This window comes from Triticum urartu, chromosome 3A, assembly GCF_056163025.1.
Source record: "Triticum urartu cultivar PI428250 chromosome 3A, HENAU_Tu73, whole genome shotgun sequence".
Lineage (NCBI taxonomy): Eukaryota > Viridiplantae > Streptophyta > Magnoliopsida > Poales > Poaceae > Triticum > Triticum urartu.
This window is the reverse complement of record NC_141875.1, coordinates 723,645,337-723,660,528: the sequence shown is the minus strand read 5'-3', so window position 1 is coordinate 723,660,528 and position 15,192 is coordinate 723,645,337. Positions and strand designations below refer to the sequence as shown.

The 15,192-nt window shown below is 47.6% G+C and overlaps 1 protein-coding gene across 1 annotated transcript; it reads right to left on the bottom strand.

Moving 5' to 3' along the window:
- Positions 1–555: 555 nt before the first annotated feature.
- LOC147982214 (protein FAR1-RELATED SEQUENCE 5-like) lies at positions 556–3,607 on the bottom strand. The gene is made up of 5 exons (XM_087516241.1): positions 3,410–3,607; positions 1,597–3,190; positions 1,070–1,522; positions 913–974; positions 556–828 (listed from the first exon to the last, which is right to left on the bottom strand). The coding sequence occupies exons 1-5, from the start codon at positions 3,605–3,607 to the stop codon at positions 556–558; spliced, it is 2,580 nt and encodes an 859-aa protein (XP_087372367.1).
- Positions 3,608–15,192: the final 11,585 nt, after the last annotated feature.

Here is a 15,192-nt window from a genome sequence, read left to right as displayed (position 1 = left end):
TCACCTACTCATGTAACAGTCATGCTTCGCCATCATTCTACTGGACGAAGACCCCGAAGTACACCGCTGGAACAAGACAACTGATGCCATGGAAACGACATCAATAATTCCTGATGAGTAGACATAAAAGTAGGATTTTGAGATATTACAAATCTGGAGTAGACTTCGTGACAAATCGTGTACTAGTATATAGCTGATTGCTCTCTCTGACAATTTCCAACTACAATGTACAGTTGTACACTGTATCTTTTTTCATCTAAGATATATATGAATGAGGTGCTCGACCTCGAAGATTTAAATCAGAGGTCTAAAAATCTGAAACTATTGCAGGTGCTCGGCCTTGAAGATTTAACACTTAACACATTCTGTCGCATAATCAATGCAATCTCACAGAAATCCAGAAATGATGAAAAACCATACTCAGTGTAGTACATAATTATACCAAAACATTCTAAATGAAGACAAAATTCAGTCTACTACAGTGCATCAATTATAATTCATAGATACACCAAATGACATCAAAAAAATTGTACTCCTTATAGGCTGCCCGTAATACTAATCATCAAAAGGTAACTTTCTAGCAGCCGAGGACAATGTGGCATCCTGCTCAACCCCAAGTAAAAGACTTGTAAATCCGCCTTGGATAGATGGAGCAGACATGGTTGAAGGTTGCCCATACACATCATTTGCAAAGGTTAGCATTGTGGCATTAGCATATCTGCCTTGGATCAACGGTGCAGCCATGATCGAAGATCGCCCTTGCCCATAGACATCATTTGAAAATTTTGGCATGGTACTAGTAATGTCAATACTACCAGCATTCACATCCTATATCATAGAATATGAAATTGTTCATAAAACATGCAAGTCAAATATGAAAAGGGGATACTGACTCTGAGTCAAATGGTTTACCATCATTTCCTTCGGATCAATGCCGCCATCCCTATTCTGTACTACATTTTTTCGATCTTCTCCTAAAGTCAAACATATGAATTGAAAGAAAAGTAAAAGGATTAACAATAGAATTATAGAATGGAAAAAGGCTTGCTAGAATGGGTAGGATCGGTACCTTTCTTTTTAGCACTTTTATTTTTCTTCCCTTTCTTTTCTTCGAGGGAGATGGTTGCCCGTTTACGCTTTGCGCCTTTCACCACCTGCGGAACTCTGAATGATATTGTACCATTTATTGTGTTTGTAGCACACTCAGCCGAAACTAGCGGAACCTCGCCGGATTTTTCCTCCATCTTGCTAAGAGTGTTATCTGCTTCCAAGTCTAACTTATCTATAGCTTTCTTGAAATCATCAAGAAGTTGTTTTGACCGAGTACACTTCAATGCAACTGATGTAGCCTTCCTTGAGATACGTGCAGCTTGTGTTTTCAAGCTTTCCTCCTCGGATCCTTGTTTTTCAACATAAAATCCTCTTTTCGCATATTTTGTCCATCTTCCTAGTATATATTGTGGTGGCAAAATGAAAACGTCATTCATATTGAAGACTTTGAATGCATGCTTGCACAATATACCTGCAAGATATGGATGTCATATTTCATCAAGTTGTATTACAGAGCACATTGCATCATAAATTGTGTATATATACCTATGGATTCGAACTTTCTACAACAACATGTAATAGTTGTGTCCGTGGTATTGAATATAACTTTTGCTCCATGCTCGCTGTTCATATGTGTGACCATATATGTCAACACTGGACCGTCGGTTTGTAATAGTTTACAAGAGAATGAAAATTGGCTTTTGAATTCTGTTTCAAATTCTGAATACATCCGCCTTGTATATGATTCAGATGCAGTCTTTAGCAAAGGAAAATTTGGACTGTAAGCAACAGGTTTCTTTCGACGCGAACTAAAATCTTCATCCAACTCATTTTCACGAAGACTTCCAAAAACCTTCTCACATTCTACAAGGAGTACTGAAAGACCAAGTCTCCTACGAAATCTTTGCTTGAATACATTATTCATACCTTCAATCCTTTGAGTCGAGTTCATATCAGCTGTAAAAGAGTCACGATAGACAGCAGCCCACTTTTCCCTCAACTCATACAGCTTTTTCATCCATTCATTGTCCTCAAGGTTGTATTGATCCAACAATTCGAACCATTTTTTATTGAAGTAAAATTCTGACCTATCTTCGTAGACACATTTCTTAAAATCAGGTAAAAACTTCTCAGGATGCTCATGAATTACATGCCCAAGATGTTTTGCAGCATTAAGATAAATGTGCCACAAACAAAGCCGATGACTTGTATTTGGGAACACATATGCAATTGCTCCGTCCATGGCCTTGTCCTGATCAGTGAAAATAGTGCTCGGATGCTTGCCTGACATCGCTGTTAAAAATGTTTCAAAGAGCCAAACAAATGAATCGATACTCTCATTAAATATCAGCGCGGCACCAAAAATTACTGTCTTCTTGTGATGGTTGGTACCAACGAATGGAGCAAAAGGCATTTCAAGCTTGTTAGTCTGAAAGGTGGTATCAAATGATACAGCATCCCCAAAACATGCGTAATCCATGATAGACTGACCATCTGCCCAAAAGAAATTAGCTATCTGGCCATCAACTTGATCTATCTGAATGGCATAAAAAAATGTAGGATCCTCTCTTTGCTTATTTTTCAAGTATTCCAACAGTGTTTGTGCATCATTTGATTCTAAATACTTCTTGCGCTCGCGACCAATCTCATTATTGCAGTCCATCTTTGAGAATGGTACTTTGTCGGGTCCTCCGTAAAATGCTACCATAAAGTCATATACCTGGGATGGCTTCATCCCGGCTTCCCGTATCTGGCCAATTAGATGTCTATCCGCTTCTATAACACGTCTTTGGGACCTCATCTTGTGCACCTTATTGGGACTAGCAAGATAATGATTGTGCTCGGTTATAAGCTTTTGCACTGTCCAAATACCATCCTTGTTGACAATAAATTGAATACGAGCCTCACAACCTGTCCTTTTAGTGTCCTTAGATGATTGGGTTTCTCGATGGCCTTCGTTACTGCAAACTATATATTTTTGAGATATACTTTTATCACCTCGTCGCTTTGTGTGACTTTTTCTGACACTGAACCCAACCTTAGCGGCATATGCGTTGTACATATCATAAGCGCTGTCCTCTGAATCGAAAGCCAATCCAACTTTTGGAACAATCAACGTTTGTCCAACTTTATCAATCGCCTGCCATACAATGAGTCCAGAGTTAAATTTATATTACCATAATGTGATGTGGGAAAATGTTTTTCTCATGCACTTTGTGAATTTGTTTTCCTAATCTTACTGAAGAACGCATATTAATTTTGAGCAGTCATTTGCCAAGTAATCAGTGCATAGTACAGTACTAGAGTACGATGATCTTATGCCGACTGTCTGAATAGGATATCGCTTTTCAACTCGTACCTGCATTCTTTGCTCTACATCGGCGACCCCGTCGTCCTGCTGACCTCCTTCTCCTATCATGGCGGTGGTCGTATCCTCCCGGACTCCTCCTCCTGACATGACGTGTGGGGCCTGCAAGTTCATGGCGTGCGCACAACCATTCTCATCCACGAGATTTATGCGGGACAAGTCGTCGGCAGTGCCACCGTGGTCCGTCATGGCCGCTCCCGTCCTTCTCGACGGTACTGCAGCTTCAAACTGCGGCGGCTATGAATATCCTTCTAGGCTGATGCGGCCATGCGAAGGAGAGGATGAAGATGCGTTTGGGCGTGAGGCAAACATAGTTGTGCTCTCCCCCGGCGGAGTGAGTGCCGGACCAGGGTTCCCTCGGCCGCCACCAGTCTAATCTGCCATGATCAGATCACCGCTATTCAAGGGAAGCAGATGCTATCAATCACAAGTATGCGTATCTGATTGAAAAGTCATAACGACGGGAGCTGATTGCCTGCAGTTTTTGCAGCCAAGCGGAGCCCAGGGAGCCGGGATCGCACGTGTTTGGAGCCGAGCGAGCGCTCCCGAGCCGACGGAAGGAGCGAACGGATCGGAACGAACGGCAGCGGTCGGATGTAAGTAGGGGACACGTGGACGAATCTGGGCAGGGGTACGCACAAGATGGGCTTTGCAGCCGGTGTCCACGAAATTTTCTTCCCGAAATCAGGGGGCGGAGAGGTTATAGTTAGGAAATTTACGTAAGAGTTCCTAGGTTTTCTTCGTAGGTGTAGCATTTTTGTTTAGGAACGGAGGGGTAGGAGAGAGGGGAAAACGTATACGTGTTTAGCATGCACCCGTATACGTGTTTAGAGCATCTCCAGCCGTTCGGCCCCCAGGACGCATAAAAGCGTCCCCTGGGGGCGAGCCGGCGATGCAATCAGCGCTGGGGGCGGTTTCGCGCCCAGTCATCGCCCCCAGCTCGCCCCCAGGTGTCGAAATTGGCCCACTTTTCAGCCCCATTTCGGCGAATAAAGGGCCCATGTGGGCGACAATAGGCCCATATTCGGCATGGTTCACCCTTGTTCGGCGTTCAATTATGCACATAAATTTTTTTATCACATATTTCATCACAAAAATATCAAATACTTCAACAAAATAGTGTTCAATACAAATTATATGGTTCAACAAATAAAAACTCATATTTCATCACCTGGAGCTCCGAATGCAAGCATCCTTATCGCTGTCGTGCACTTCTGGATGGAGGTGAATCCAAGAGCGTCGGTGCAATCCATCTTGCACTTGAAGTAGTTGTTGAACTCCCGGATAGAATTCACAATCCTGAGGAAGAGCTTTCGGCTCATCCGATAACGGCGCCGAAATGTTTTCTCGCCGTGAAGTGGAGCATCGGCGAAGTAGTCGGAGTAGAGCATGCAGTAGCCTTCGAGACGATGCCGGTTCTTTGCTTTCACCCGCCCAGGCGCCGAGCCACATCGCCGCGGCTTTTCATTGCTCGCCAGCAGCTGGGCGAGGGCGGCGAGCACCATGAGATGCTCTTCTTCCTGGACGTCGGCCTCGGCTTCCTCCTCCAGCAGCGCGGCGAGCGCTTCCTCGTCATCCGAGTCCATCGCCGAGGCAGGCAAATCGTCGAACACCTTGAGCTCGGTGGGCGTGTACTCGCCGCTAAACCGCGCCTCCGCGGCCGGAAACGCCCAGCTGCTGTTGGAGGGGCTGCCGCGGCGAAGCGCTGCTATTTTTCCGGCGGGGAATGGCTATCTTGCGGTGTAGGGCAGTGGGCGGCGCCGGGATATAGCTACTTGTGGCCGAGGGCGCGGGGGGTGGGAGGCGAGTCGGGGAAGAAAACCTTGACTTTTCCCGTGACGGTGTGGGCCAGCCACGCTTTTCCCTTGCGCCGGAGCCCCAAACTGCTCCCCAGTGCGCCGGGTTCAGCCTGTGACCGCCGGGCGGAAAAAAGGGCCGAACCGGCGATTTTCGGCGTCCTGGGGCACGACTGGGCAGTTTTTCGGCGCCGGCGCCGAAAAAGTGGCCTGTGGAGGCCTGTTGGGGGCGCGGCTGGAGATGCTCTTAGCATGCATGACCCCGGAGTATGTAGCATGTGCGTATGGTCGACACATATGTACCTCTTTTTTAATATATTTTTTGTTTTTATTTACTCTGCGTATTAGCTTTGAACAAAGTCAAGCTTTGTAAACATTGATTAAATTTATAGACAAAAATATTAACATATACAATAACAATTCAATAGGTACCACACGGGACAGGTAAGAAGGGGAGAGAGAGACCTCGCCCGTGCCGCTCTCGCAGGCGGCAGGGCGAACCCTAGCCGCCGCTGGCCAGCGACCCCCAGCCCTCCCTCCCCCCTGCCACCACCGGAGTGCGCCACCGGGTGAAGCCCGACTGGCGTGGGTGGCGGCGGGGCCTTCTTCCCCTTCTCCCATGGCTTCCGGCGGCGCGGGACGCAGGGCCGTGGTGAGGAGCGCGTCGTTCGCGTGGGACGGAGAGGCGACGACCCGGGCGGCGTGCCGGTGGTGCGGCCGTGCGGCGGAGCGGCGGCGGCTGCGTGGTTCTGGAGGCGCGGGCTTGGGCGTGGGACGGACGAGGTGTGGCTGGCTGCTTCGGGGCTTCCTCGTCAGATCCCGGCGACAGGGGTCGCGGGCCGCGACGGCGCGGGCTAGGGGTGGTGTCCGGCTAGGCTGGGCCGGCCTCTAGTGTGGTGAGGCGTGCCAACCTTTGAGCTCTCTAGAGTAGATCTTGGAGGAGGAAGAGTTGAGGATGAGGAGGAAGGCGATCCCATGGCCATGGTGGAGGTCGCGGGAGGAGGAGGCATCCGTCGTGGAGGAGATGATGATCGTTGATGTCGAGTGTGGCGTCGGGACGACATCTTCACCATGCAACAGACGGAGGAGCATTTCAGTCGGACGCTCTTGTAGGAGCTCAACGCTACGGTGTCTCAACTGCAGGCGGATCGCTCTGATTATGCAGTTGTAGCGAAGCTCCTTATGAACTCGGATGTCGTCAACGAGAGCACGGTTGTGTTCGCGTCCGTGTAGAACACCCGTACGATCGACCATGAGCACCGCCAGCTTCACATTACCGACACGCTATAGGAGTAATTTTTCAGAAGCTCGAGGCACCACCGAACAACCCGAGCCTCACCGGTGGCAATGCATTCTACTAGGTCCCCGCGGGCTGCCGCCACAGGAACATCTCGACTGAGGATAGTGCGTTTGGCCTCCCTAGTCCAAACTTGAGAACGGATGGGTTTGTATAGGGTTTCAAGGACAAGACCCTGACTGCCGAGGAGATGGTGATACTATCTGGCGCCCACACCTTGGGCCGCTCCCACTATGACTCCTTCATCATCAAGAACCGCGAGAGGCTGGCGAGCGATACCATCAGCCCGACGTACCAATCACTGCTGGAGGCGTTGTGCCCGACGAACACGATCCAAGTGACCAACGTCACGACGATGATCGACCTCAGCACGCCGACGGTGCTAGACAACAACTACTGCAAGCTATTGCAGCTCAACCTCGGCCTGCAGTTATGGTAGACTACTGCACGGATGTTCTCATGGCGGAGGCCTTAGCTTTTAAATTTGGCCTAAATTTAGCGCAAAGGGCGGGATGTAATAGCCTAATCATCAACTCTGACAATCTGGAGGTGATTGAGACCATGCAGGACGGAGGACAGTCAGCGGGATCGGCGGCGGCAATGTTTGATGACTGCTATCACTATACTTGTGATTTTATCATGACTAAACTCGAACATTGCAATAGAGAGGCAAATAAAGTAGCACATGAACTTGCTAGATTAGCTAGATTTTTTTGACTTCGGATTGGTTTGAGAAGCCTATTAGTAAAATTGTAATGTTTCTCACAAACGATGTATTGGTTATTGCTAATGAATAAAATTTCGTTTTATTTCAAAAAACCTCGGCCTGCACTTCTCCGACGACCAGCTTGTCTACAACGCCATGCCGAAGGCCTCCGTCGATGCTTTCGCCGCTGATGAGACACTCTGGAAGGAGAAATTCATTGCCGCCATGATCAAGATGGGCAAGATCGAGCCCAAGACTGGCACACAGGGGGAGATCCGCCTCAATTGCAGCGTCGTCAACACGCCCGGGTTGTTCGTCGCAAGGGTGATCAAAATGCTTCACCCGGGCTCGAACAACAATTCTCCCGATGGCGACGAGGAGATACCACGGGTTGATATATATAAGTGGTCAAAATCGTACATCAAAGACCGTAAAAAGTCAATTGCGTCTTATATTTTGGAAAGGAGAGAGTATTATGTACCGAGTACAAGTAGTGAGTATGTAACGTGAGAGAATGTGTAACGTGTACAAGTTTGATGTGCACGAAGGTGTGAAGAAATGGTGAATCCAGCCTCGGTCATTGCTTGTAAGTTCGTGCTGCTGTGTTTGGTTTTATCGATGTTTACCTTAAGTTGCTCCAAAGTACTACACCCTCCGTTTTTAGATGTAAGACGTTTTTGACAGTTCAAGTGTCCCATCGGTTCTTTTTCTTCTTGTTTCAAAGTAGTATGCTTGCAATATTCATGATCCGAATAACCTATCATTTATTGAAACAGAATTTTGTCCCTTTTTGTAATAATGCACCGACCAGGTTTATATAATACCAAACACATGTTCCAAAGGTGTAGTCACGAACATACCGAAAAGTGAAAGAAAAAAAAAACATATCTGGTCCCTGTGGTCGATTGACCGACTGTATAGGATTTTTTGGACCGATTGTATAGGAATTTTTTAGATGTACGCCAAAAAAACACTCAAATAGACACCATCGATCGACTTAAGACGGTTTGTAATAATAAATAAACTTGTAAAACTACTCCCTACGTTCTTTTTTATGCCACCTATAAGATTTGTCCGAAGTCAAATTTGATAAAATGTAACGAAATTTATATTTAAAAGATATCAACATATAGAAAATTAAAATTATGTAATAGGAAAGTTAAAATTTGGTATTGTGAATGTTGATTTACAAAATTAAAAGGAAAGTTAATTCCATAATCTCTACTCCTAATGTCTCAGTTGGTAGGTCGCGTTCCGGATTTTATTTTCGTCCCACCTCACCCGGTCTTTTTTGGTACTTCTTTGGTACTTCCTCCCACCATCCCCTCAGCCGCGAAAAAATAAGGAAAACCCCGCGATCGAGTCCCGCACACGCCCCTCTGACCACCTCCCACATCCCAGCGCTTCCCCCCTGCTCCACGGTTTTTTTTGTCGGTTTTTTTCGTCTCCGCTGCCCCCGTCCACTCATGCAGCCAAAAAAAACCACCCCATGCACGAACCACTCCCCTCCCTCTCCTCGCGCAAGCATCCTCTCCTCGGTACCCTCGCACGCGCTAGGGTTCCTGCGCCGCCGCCACACGGGAGCTTGTCGACCAGCCCAGCGTCCTCCGGATCGCCGCCGTCACCGCCCCGGATCGCTGCCTTCGCCGTCATTCGGATCGCCGCCGTCGCCGTTGGAATCGCCGCCAACGTCTTGTCGCCTCAGATCGCCGCCGTCCGGATCGCCACCGTCGCCGTCGGGATGGCTGCAGCCGTCTCTCCAGATCGCATGGGCGTTCATCGTCTCCGGCCTCGCCGTTGTCGTTCCCGTATCTTCCCTCACCCGAAACCTAATGCGCACGCAATCTTCGTGTCGCTTCTTCCTTGTGTGTTCCACGTCGGCGGCTAGGCTCTCTGGTCCGGCCGTCCCTGGTTTTCTCTACCGCCGACGCCTCAATTCTGCCCCTCCCCCACACATCCCTCCCTCTCACGACCGTCGCAGCCATCATCGCGGTGTCAGTCAACTCCTGCCCCGACCTCCATCGTGTATTTGTAGAAGATGGTGACGCGTGATGAGTGGCTCAAGGTCCGCAAGGAGGGGATGAAATTCCTCGTCACGTTGGACTTCATCGACGCCGCGGATAGGGTCTCCGTCCAGTACCCAACGTGAAGTATGCCCATGCCTACACGCTTGACATATATCCCCTCTCATTCCTGTGTTTCTCCTAGAGTAGTACTGCTGCGGACATTTGGCTCTAACTGAAGTGTGATTTATGTGGTTTTGTTTGCAGCGGACATTGGGTTCAGATTTCAGACGGAGAACTTTAGGAGACTATCGACAGGACCAACGATCTTAACCCCATTGTTCGGTTCTGGTTTTGTTTCTCCTAATTTTGGTTTGTATTTCGGTGTTTTGTTATAGAAAAAGTCGATGGAGGAGGAGCGATATCTTACAATTTTGGCTAACTTTGTTGTACGGCAACATAATTTTTCTTTGTATCTGAAAATTTCAGTGAGAACACAGAAGCATTCGCGCCTCATGATTTCGGCATCATACTTAACGAACTTCAAATTACTGATCTTTGTAATCAATCTTTTGTTTATAATTCTGCATAGGAGGCATTGAGCATGTGTGTGTGTGTCATGCTTGGTCATATTGATTTTCTTGAAAAAAGTTGGCAGGTTCCAGTTACTGATTTTCGCATGAGTTGTGTTTTTATTGGATAAAATGTCACAAGCAAGCCGAGTCCACAGGTGAATTTCTTCAGGCACATCAGTGCAAAATAATAATATGGCAATTGATAGTCTCTCCACTGTTTTCCACACAAGTTGGAAGAGAAAATAATGGCATGTAACTAAACACCTTTACTTTTTGCTGTTTGTAGGGCACCGTGATACATGTCCCTGTCAGGTCGTTTGTTTGTTTCGTTAGTCCTCCATGTCATCCTCTTTTGTCAGGCCGTATAGATTCAACAACTTGAGGCTCGCCCATGGTCGATTGGACCGGAAGAGTTGGTTTCCTTATTCTCTTCTATTTGTGTTTGCCTCCAAGTTCTTATTTTTGTGAGTTTTCAGATCCATTCGTTGTATGGTCATTGATGTCGATTTCTTGTGTTGCAGGGGCTGGTCCATGAAACCTCAGTGCCCTTTGGTTCTTCCTTCCACTACGGATGGTTGTGAATCAGCCGAAATTCCACACACTCATGGTCAATTGATATATATGAAGCATGGGTCTTAATATTTTAATCAACTCGGCACCTGAAGCTATTCCCTTTATTTCGGCGTCTATCTTGAGCTCATTTGGATATGGTACATTGTTTTCTTGCTATCTGAACCTCACAACGGAACATTATCTCACTCTTATGATGGATGTTATATTTGTCACATTAATCTATGAGAAGTTCAGAATGTGCCTGCATATTGGGGTGGGGGAGAGATATACATATTGTGTCCGCATATGGTATGTTGTTTTCTTGTAGAATTAACATATGTTTCGAATTGTTATTCACATAAATCCATAACTAAGGTCTACATCCCTCCAATTATATATGCATGAAAGTTCTTGTATATATATGCCAATTGTAAAGTAAATACTGCTTTTGTTATCTGATATGTAGTTGCAGCATAATATAGCCTTCATATTGTTCCCCTTGGGTGTCTTGACGAGGGCAACCAATTAAGAAAAACCTACGGTCTGTTACAGACGCTGGTTCGCCATATTTCACAAAACCAAAACATAATTTCATTGTTGCCTATTACGTCGTGAACTTCTGTTCATGCGTATGAGTATAGGCTATGACTAGCTGGTGTGCACACTTTATTCCGTCCTTTCCCACCAACCAAGTTTCCAATAAAAATATGAAAACCTTATTATAACTAACAATACAATGTTGCTGCTCAATTATTTTTTGATATTTTTACATAATCATGGCTTGCTAAGGATAAAATAGTTATGCTGAACCATTGTGTCATCATACGGATAGTGTAGATTTAAGAGCTAGGTAATGTATACTTCCTAGATGTTGCTTACTTGTTTGTAACTTGCTTACAGACTTCAGTAGTTTAGTTGTTTGTAACTTTGCCACGGCGTCGGTGTCGACCAGCATGTACGTGCGTGTCTAGGTTGTACGTAGCCATGGCGGGTGCGCCCTGTGCGTGTGTTCTGGTTCGGTCGGACGCCGGTATGTGGCTGCGTCCGAGTCGTCGAGAGTTACAGGGTAGCCGTTGTCGATCTGTTGGAGCTGACCGTGTCATGCGCGTAGTAGCGCGCCGGGCGCGCGGCCGGGCGAGCGGATCGTGGGCGTGTGGACAGGAGTGGAGCACGGTGTTCGTGCGTGCGTACTCCCTGTATAAATACCCCCCGTGTACTGCTTGGTTTGAGCTGGCTAAAAAGAGAAAAGATTAGGGTGTTGGTGCGCCCGTGGCGGCGTTCGTCGCTGGCAAAATTCTGTGATGTCTCCTCCGGTTCTTCTTCTACCTCCGTTCATGAGAGAGCGAGAGGGAGCTGGGCACCGGCACAATGAATAAGCTAGGGCTCGGCGCCAACACAAACTATCTATTGTTTGAAATATAAATTTTAAATCAATAAGAAATTAAATATTGATATTCATATAATTAGTTAGTCTATGTATCAATTAACTAATGAGCTACCAAAAGGAAGAGGGAGGGTGGGTGTAAAAGGGATCCGAAGCATTTCGTTGTGTCGACAGGCATGAGAGCTTGATCCTTCTATGAACCCCACCCAAAGTGGATGTACAGCGACACATATTCGCCTATACACTCTCCTCTAGGTTGCCCCAACCATATCCTGACGCACTAGCGCCGTGGGCGGTCAGACCTCAGCACGAGCTTTTCTGTCCCCTCTCGGCTTGATCATCGACCATGAGGCCAAATCGATGCGGCACGAGAGAGGTATCATGGGTGAAAAAGGAGAGTCTGCGGTTGTGATGGAGGGGGCATCAGGGTGCATCTGAAGGGAAAGGAGCAGCGGGAGCCCCATAGGGAGGCGGATCAGCGTCTTGTGGTGTGGAGGTTGCAGAGCTCGGTGACTACGACATGGCGCGAGGTTGTGGGGTGGTTATCGTGTAACATGGAGTTTGGGGAGATGAGAGTTGGAGAGGCAACGACTAACTGTTAATCCTGCCATTGAAGATCTGAGTTAATTTTGCCTCTCCTATCAACATTATTTTGCCTCTCAGTCTCTCAACTCCATTGTCTTCATAATAAAGATAAATGAAGTTGGTGTTGTTTTGTATAAACATTATCTGCTAAGACAATTTTGTTAGTTTGTGCATTATTTTCAGTTTTCTTTTTATTCTATGGTTGGTGCGCACATATATGAAGATAACACAAACTTACTTGTTGTCTGGGAGCATGATGCTATGTTGTGGTTTTTTGGTTTGCATTTGAACAGTGACATGTATTCATGTTAGGCATTTGCGTAGGTATTGCGTACAGTTGTAGCATCAAATCATGTCGATTGAATGTACTTTATTTTCTTAATTTTCAAATATGGGATAAAATCAATGTGTATGTTTTTATGTCCAATCCACCAGATTTGTCCACCAATCAAGTTCCAGACAGGTTGGGGAACTAACTGCGGCAGCGGAGCTGCAGGAGTGGTGGACATGCGAGAAGGGAATGAGAAAGAAGGAATGAGGGACAGAGGTGTCGGAGCTGAGAGATAGGAGGGAAATACCAAGGGAGCTGGTATGGAAAGAAAGCTTAGTTGGGTCCCATGGCTAGAGTGGATCGTGTTGTAAATATTCCCTATTATCAAGGCTCACGTTCACTATCGTTTTTAAAGTGCATGCTTTGGAAGCTCGTTGTCAAGGAAGATGGCAAACTCATGGAGGATGATCATTGGGGTCATTGTTAAGCTCGATTTCTGGTGGAGTAGTCTCACCACAAATTAAGAGGGCAAGCCATGAGTAATTGATAAGTTTGTAAAATCACCTTCTTTTTCATGCATATCCATGTTACATATGAACATTGGATGTGACTGATTACAATGGAGAAAATGATGGTGTTGTGATGTGAAGTATAAGTCCGAATCAAGTATTGTTGCATAATCACTTGCTTGATTTTTTCGAAATAATTTATTGTTTGATTTATTTACAAGCATTCACCCGTAGCAAGGCACGGGCATTTATATCTCCGTTTTCTTCTACTGTAATGTCGCCGGTAATTGTTTGCTCTATTTCTTTCCTATCTGCAGCGCGCTTCTCTTTGGATTCCATGCTTCAACCAAATCAAATCGAGGGCATTAGGGGATTGCATGCTGATTTTTTGTTTTTCTTTATGGCAGTAATTAGGGGATTGTGATACAGTCTTGCCGAGTCTCACAACTGAGTCCCAGACGATGCTATATCGGTGTCGTGGTGGCTGTGCGGTGGAGGCGGGGCTTCGTCCTTCGGGCAAATCGTGCAACATGGATCTGGTCTGATCCAGCCAGATCTGGCACTGGCAGCCCGTCTGGCGGCGAGGGCTGAGGCCAACTGGGGTCGTGGACGTCGGGCAGTGTTGGTGGCATGGCTGAGGTGGTGGAGGTGCGTGCGCGTCCTGGAGTCCGGTCGGGCCTTCCTCCCCGGCTTCTGGACGACAGCGTGCGGCGCGGGCGGGCTTCTCTTGTGCCCATCTTTGGTGGTGGTGGTGGCGGTGGATCTATCCCCCTCTTCGGCGGAGATGTGGCTGCTGGTGGCCTCTCGCCAGTCCGCGCCAGTAGCCGTGGTGGGGCGAAGCAGGGGTGCTTCGGGGGGAGGGGGAAGTCGGTAGGAGGGATCGGGGCTCTGCTGTTGTTGAGTCGCCTGTCGCTGGCGTAGGGGGTGTCGGTCGTGGTCGTGTGCCGGTCCTTCCCCTTCCCCTTTTCCCCAGCCTGGTTCTTTCTGGCGATGCTTGAGGTTGGACGGTCGTTGTCAGTTCCGGCGGTGGTTGGATTTGGAGGAGCTATTGAAAGCCACCCCCTTTGATGTTCTCAGGGTGGTCTGGGTACAAGGTGGCGGCCCTGGCAGTGGGAGGCGCGTTGATCTTGGGCGGATTTGCGCGGCTCAGGAGCGGGAGAGCAGACAAGGCCGCTCGGGCAGCATGGATGCGGGTGGTTGGCGGAGCAGGGGTGCGACGGAGGGGGTCGGAGCACCGGGGTACATCACTTGCCCAATCTTTGTACTACACGTCGGCGGTGGCGTCTGCAGACGTTGTTTCCCCCTTGCAGGGTCCGTCGTGGTGCTCTCACTCCCTTTGTGTTGCTCCGAGTGAAAACTTGATCCACGGGATGAGATGATGGCGGCTATCAGTGGTCCTGCCCTTCTTGGAGGCACCGTTTTGGAGTCCCCGCTACGGCGTTGGCCGTCTCACCTCTCTTTGGTGGATCACTCATGCGGTGGTCCGTCGGCTAGAAGCGGTTCTTTTTTGCTCATTCGTAGTATGCTTGGTAGTCGTTGGGGTGGTTTGTCGGCACCTTTGTATCTTGCTTTGGATGTGTGTTGAGTGCGGTGGCGGTGTGTGTTTGTATCGGTCTTATCGGATGTAAGCAGTGATTGTTGCTTTATAATATATAGCAGGGGGGGGGGGGGGGGGGGTTCGTCATTAGGGGATTGTGTCATGGAGACATAGAGGGGTCTAGAAAGAAAGAGGTAGCGAGGGTGGGAAATAGAAGGGTAGGGATAGAGATGGAGGGTGATAGACAAAGTGGGGAACGAGATAAGATATGCATTATATTTATAGGTGCAATCGGATTAAAACAAATTAAAAGGCCCGTGGCAACGCACGGGCATTTTGCTAGTACTTTATAATAATGCATACACTACTCCTGATCTTTCCGCCACTCTTTTCTTGTTAATGTTTGAATTTGTTGTGTGTTTAGCACGACATCTCGCTACTCCTCCCATACAAATGAAAGTATGCTAGAACAGGGCATGCACACACGGCAATTCAGGAGCAAATTCGTCGGGAAACCAGATCGAAGCAGGTACGGTTGACGTTGGGGTTGGACCGAGCC

Coding starts and splice junctions, on each gene's coding strand:
- LOC147982214 (XM_087516241.1), bottom strand. CDS start 3,607: ATGACGGACCACGGTGGCACTGCCGACGACTTGTCCCGCATAAATCTC. Junction 1,523..1,596: donor TAGAAAGTTCGAATCCATAG/GTATATATACAC, acceptor CATATCTTGCAG/GTATATTGTGCAAGCATGCA. Junction 975..1,069: donor TAAAAGTGCTAAAAAGAAAG/GTACCGATCCTA, acceptor GTTTGACTTTAG/GAGAAGATCGAAAAAATGTA.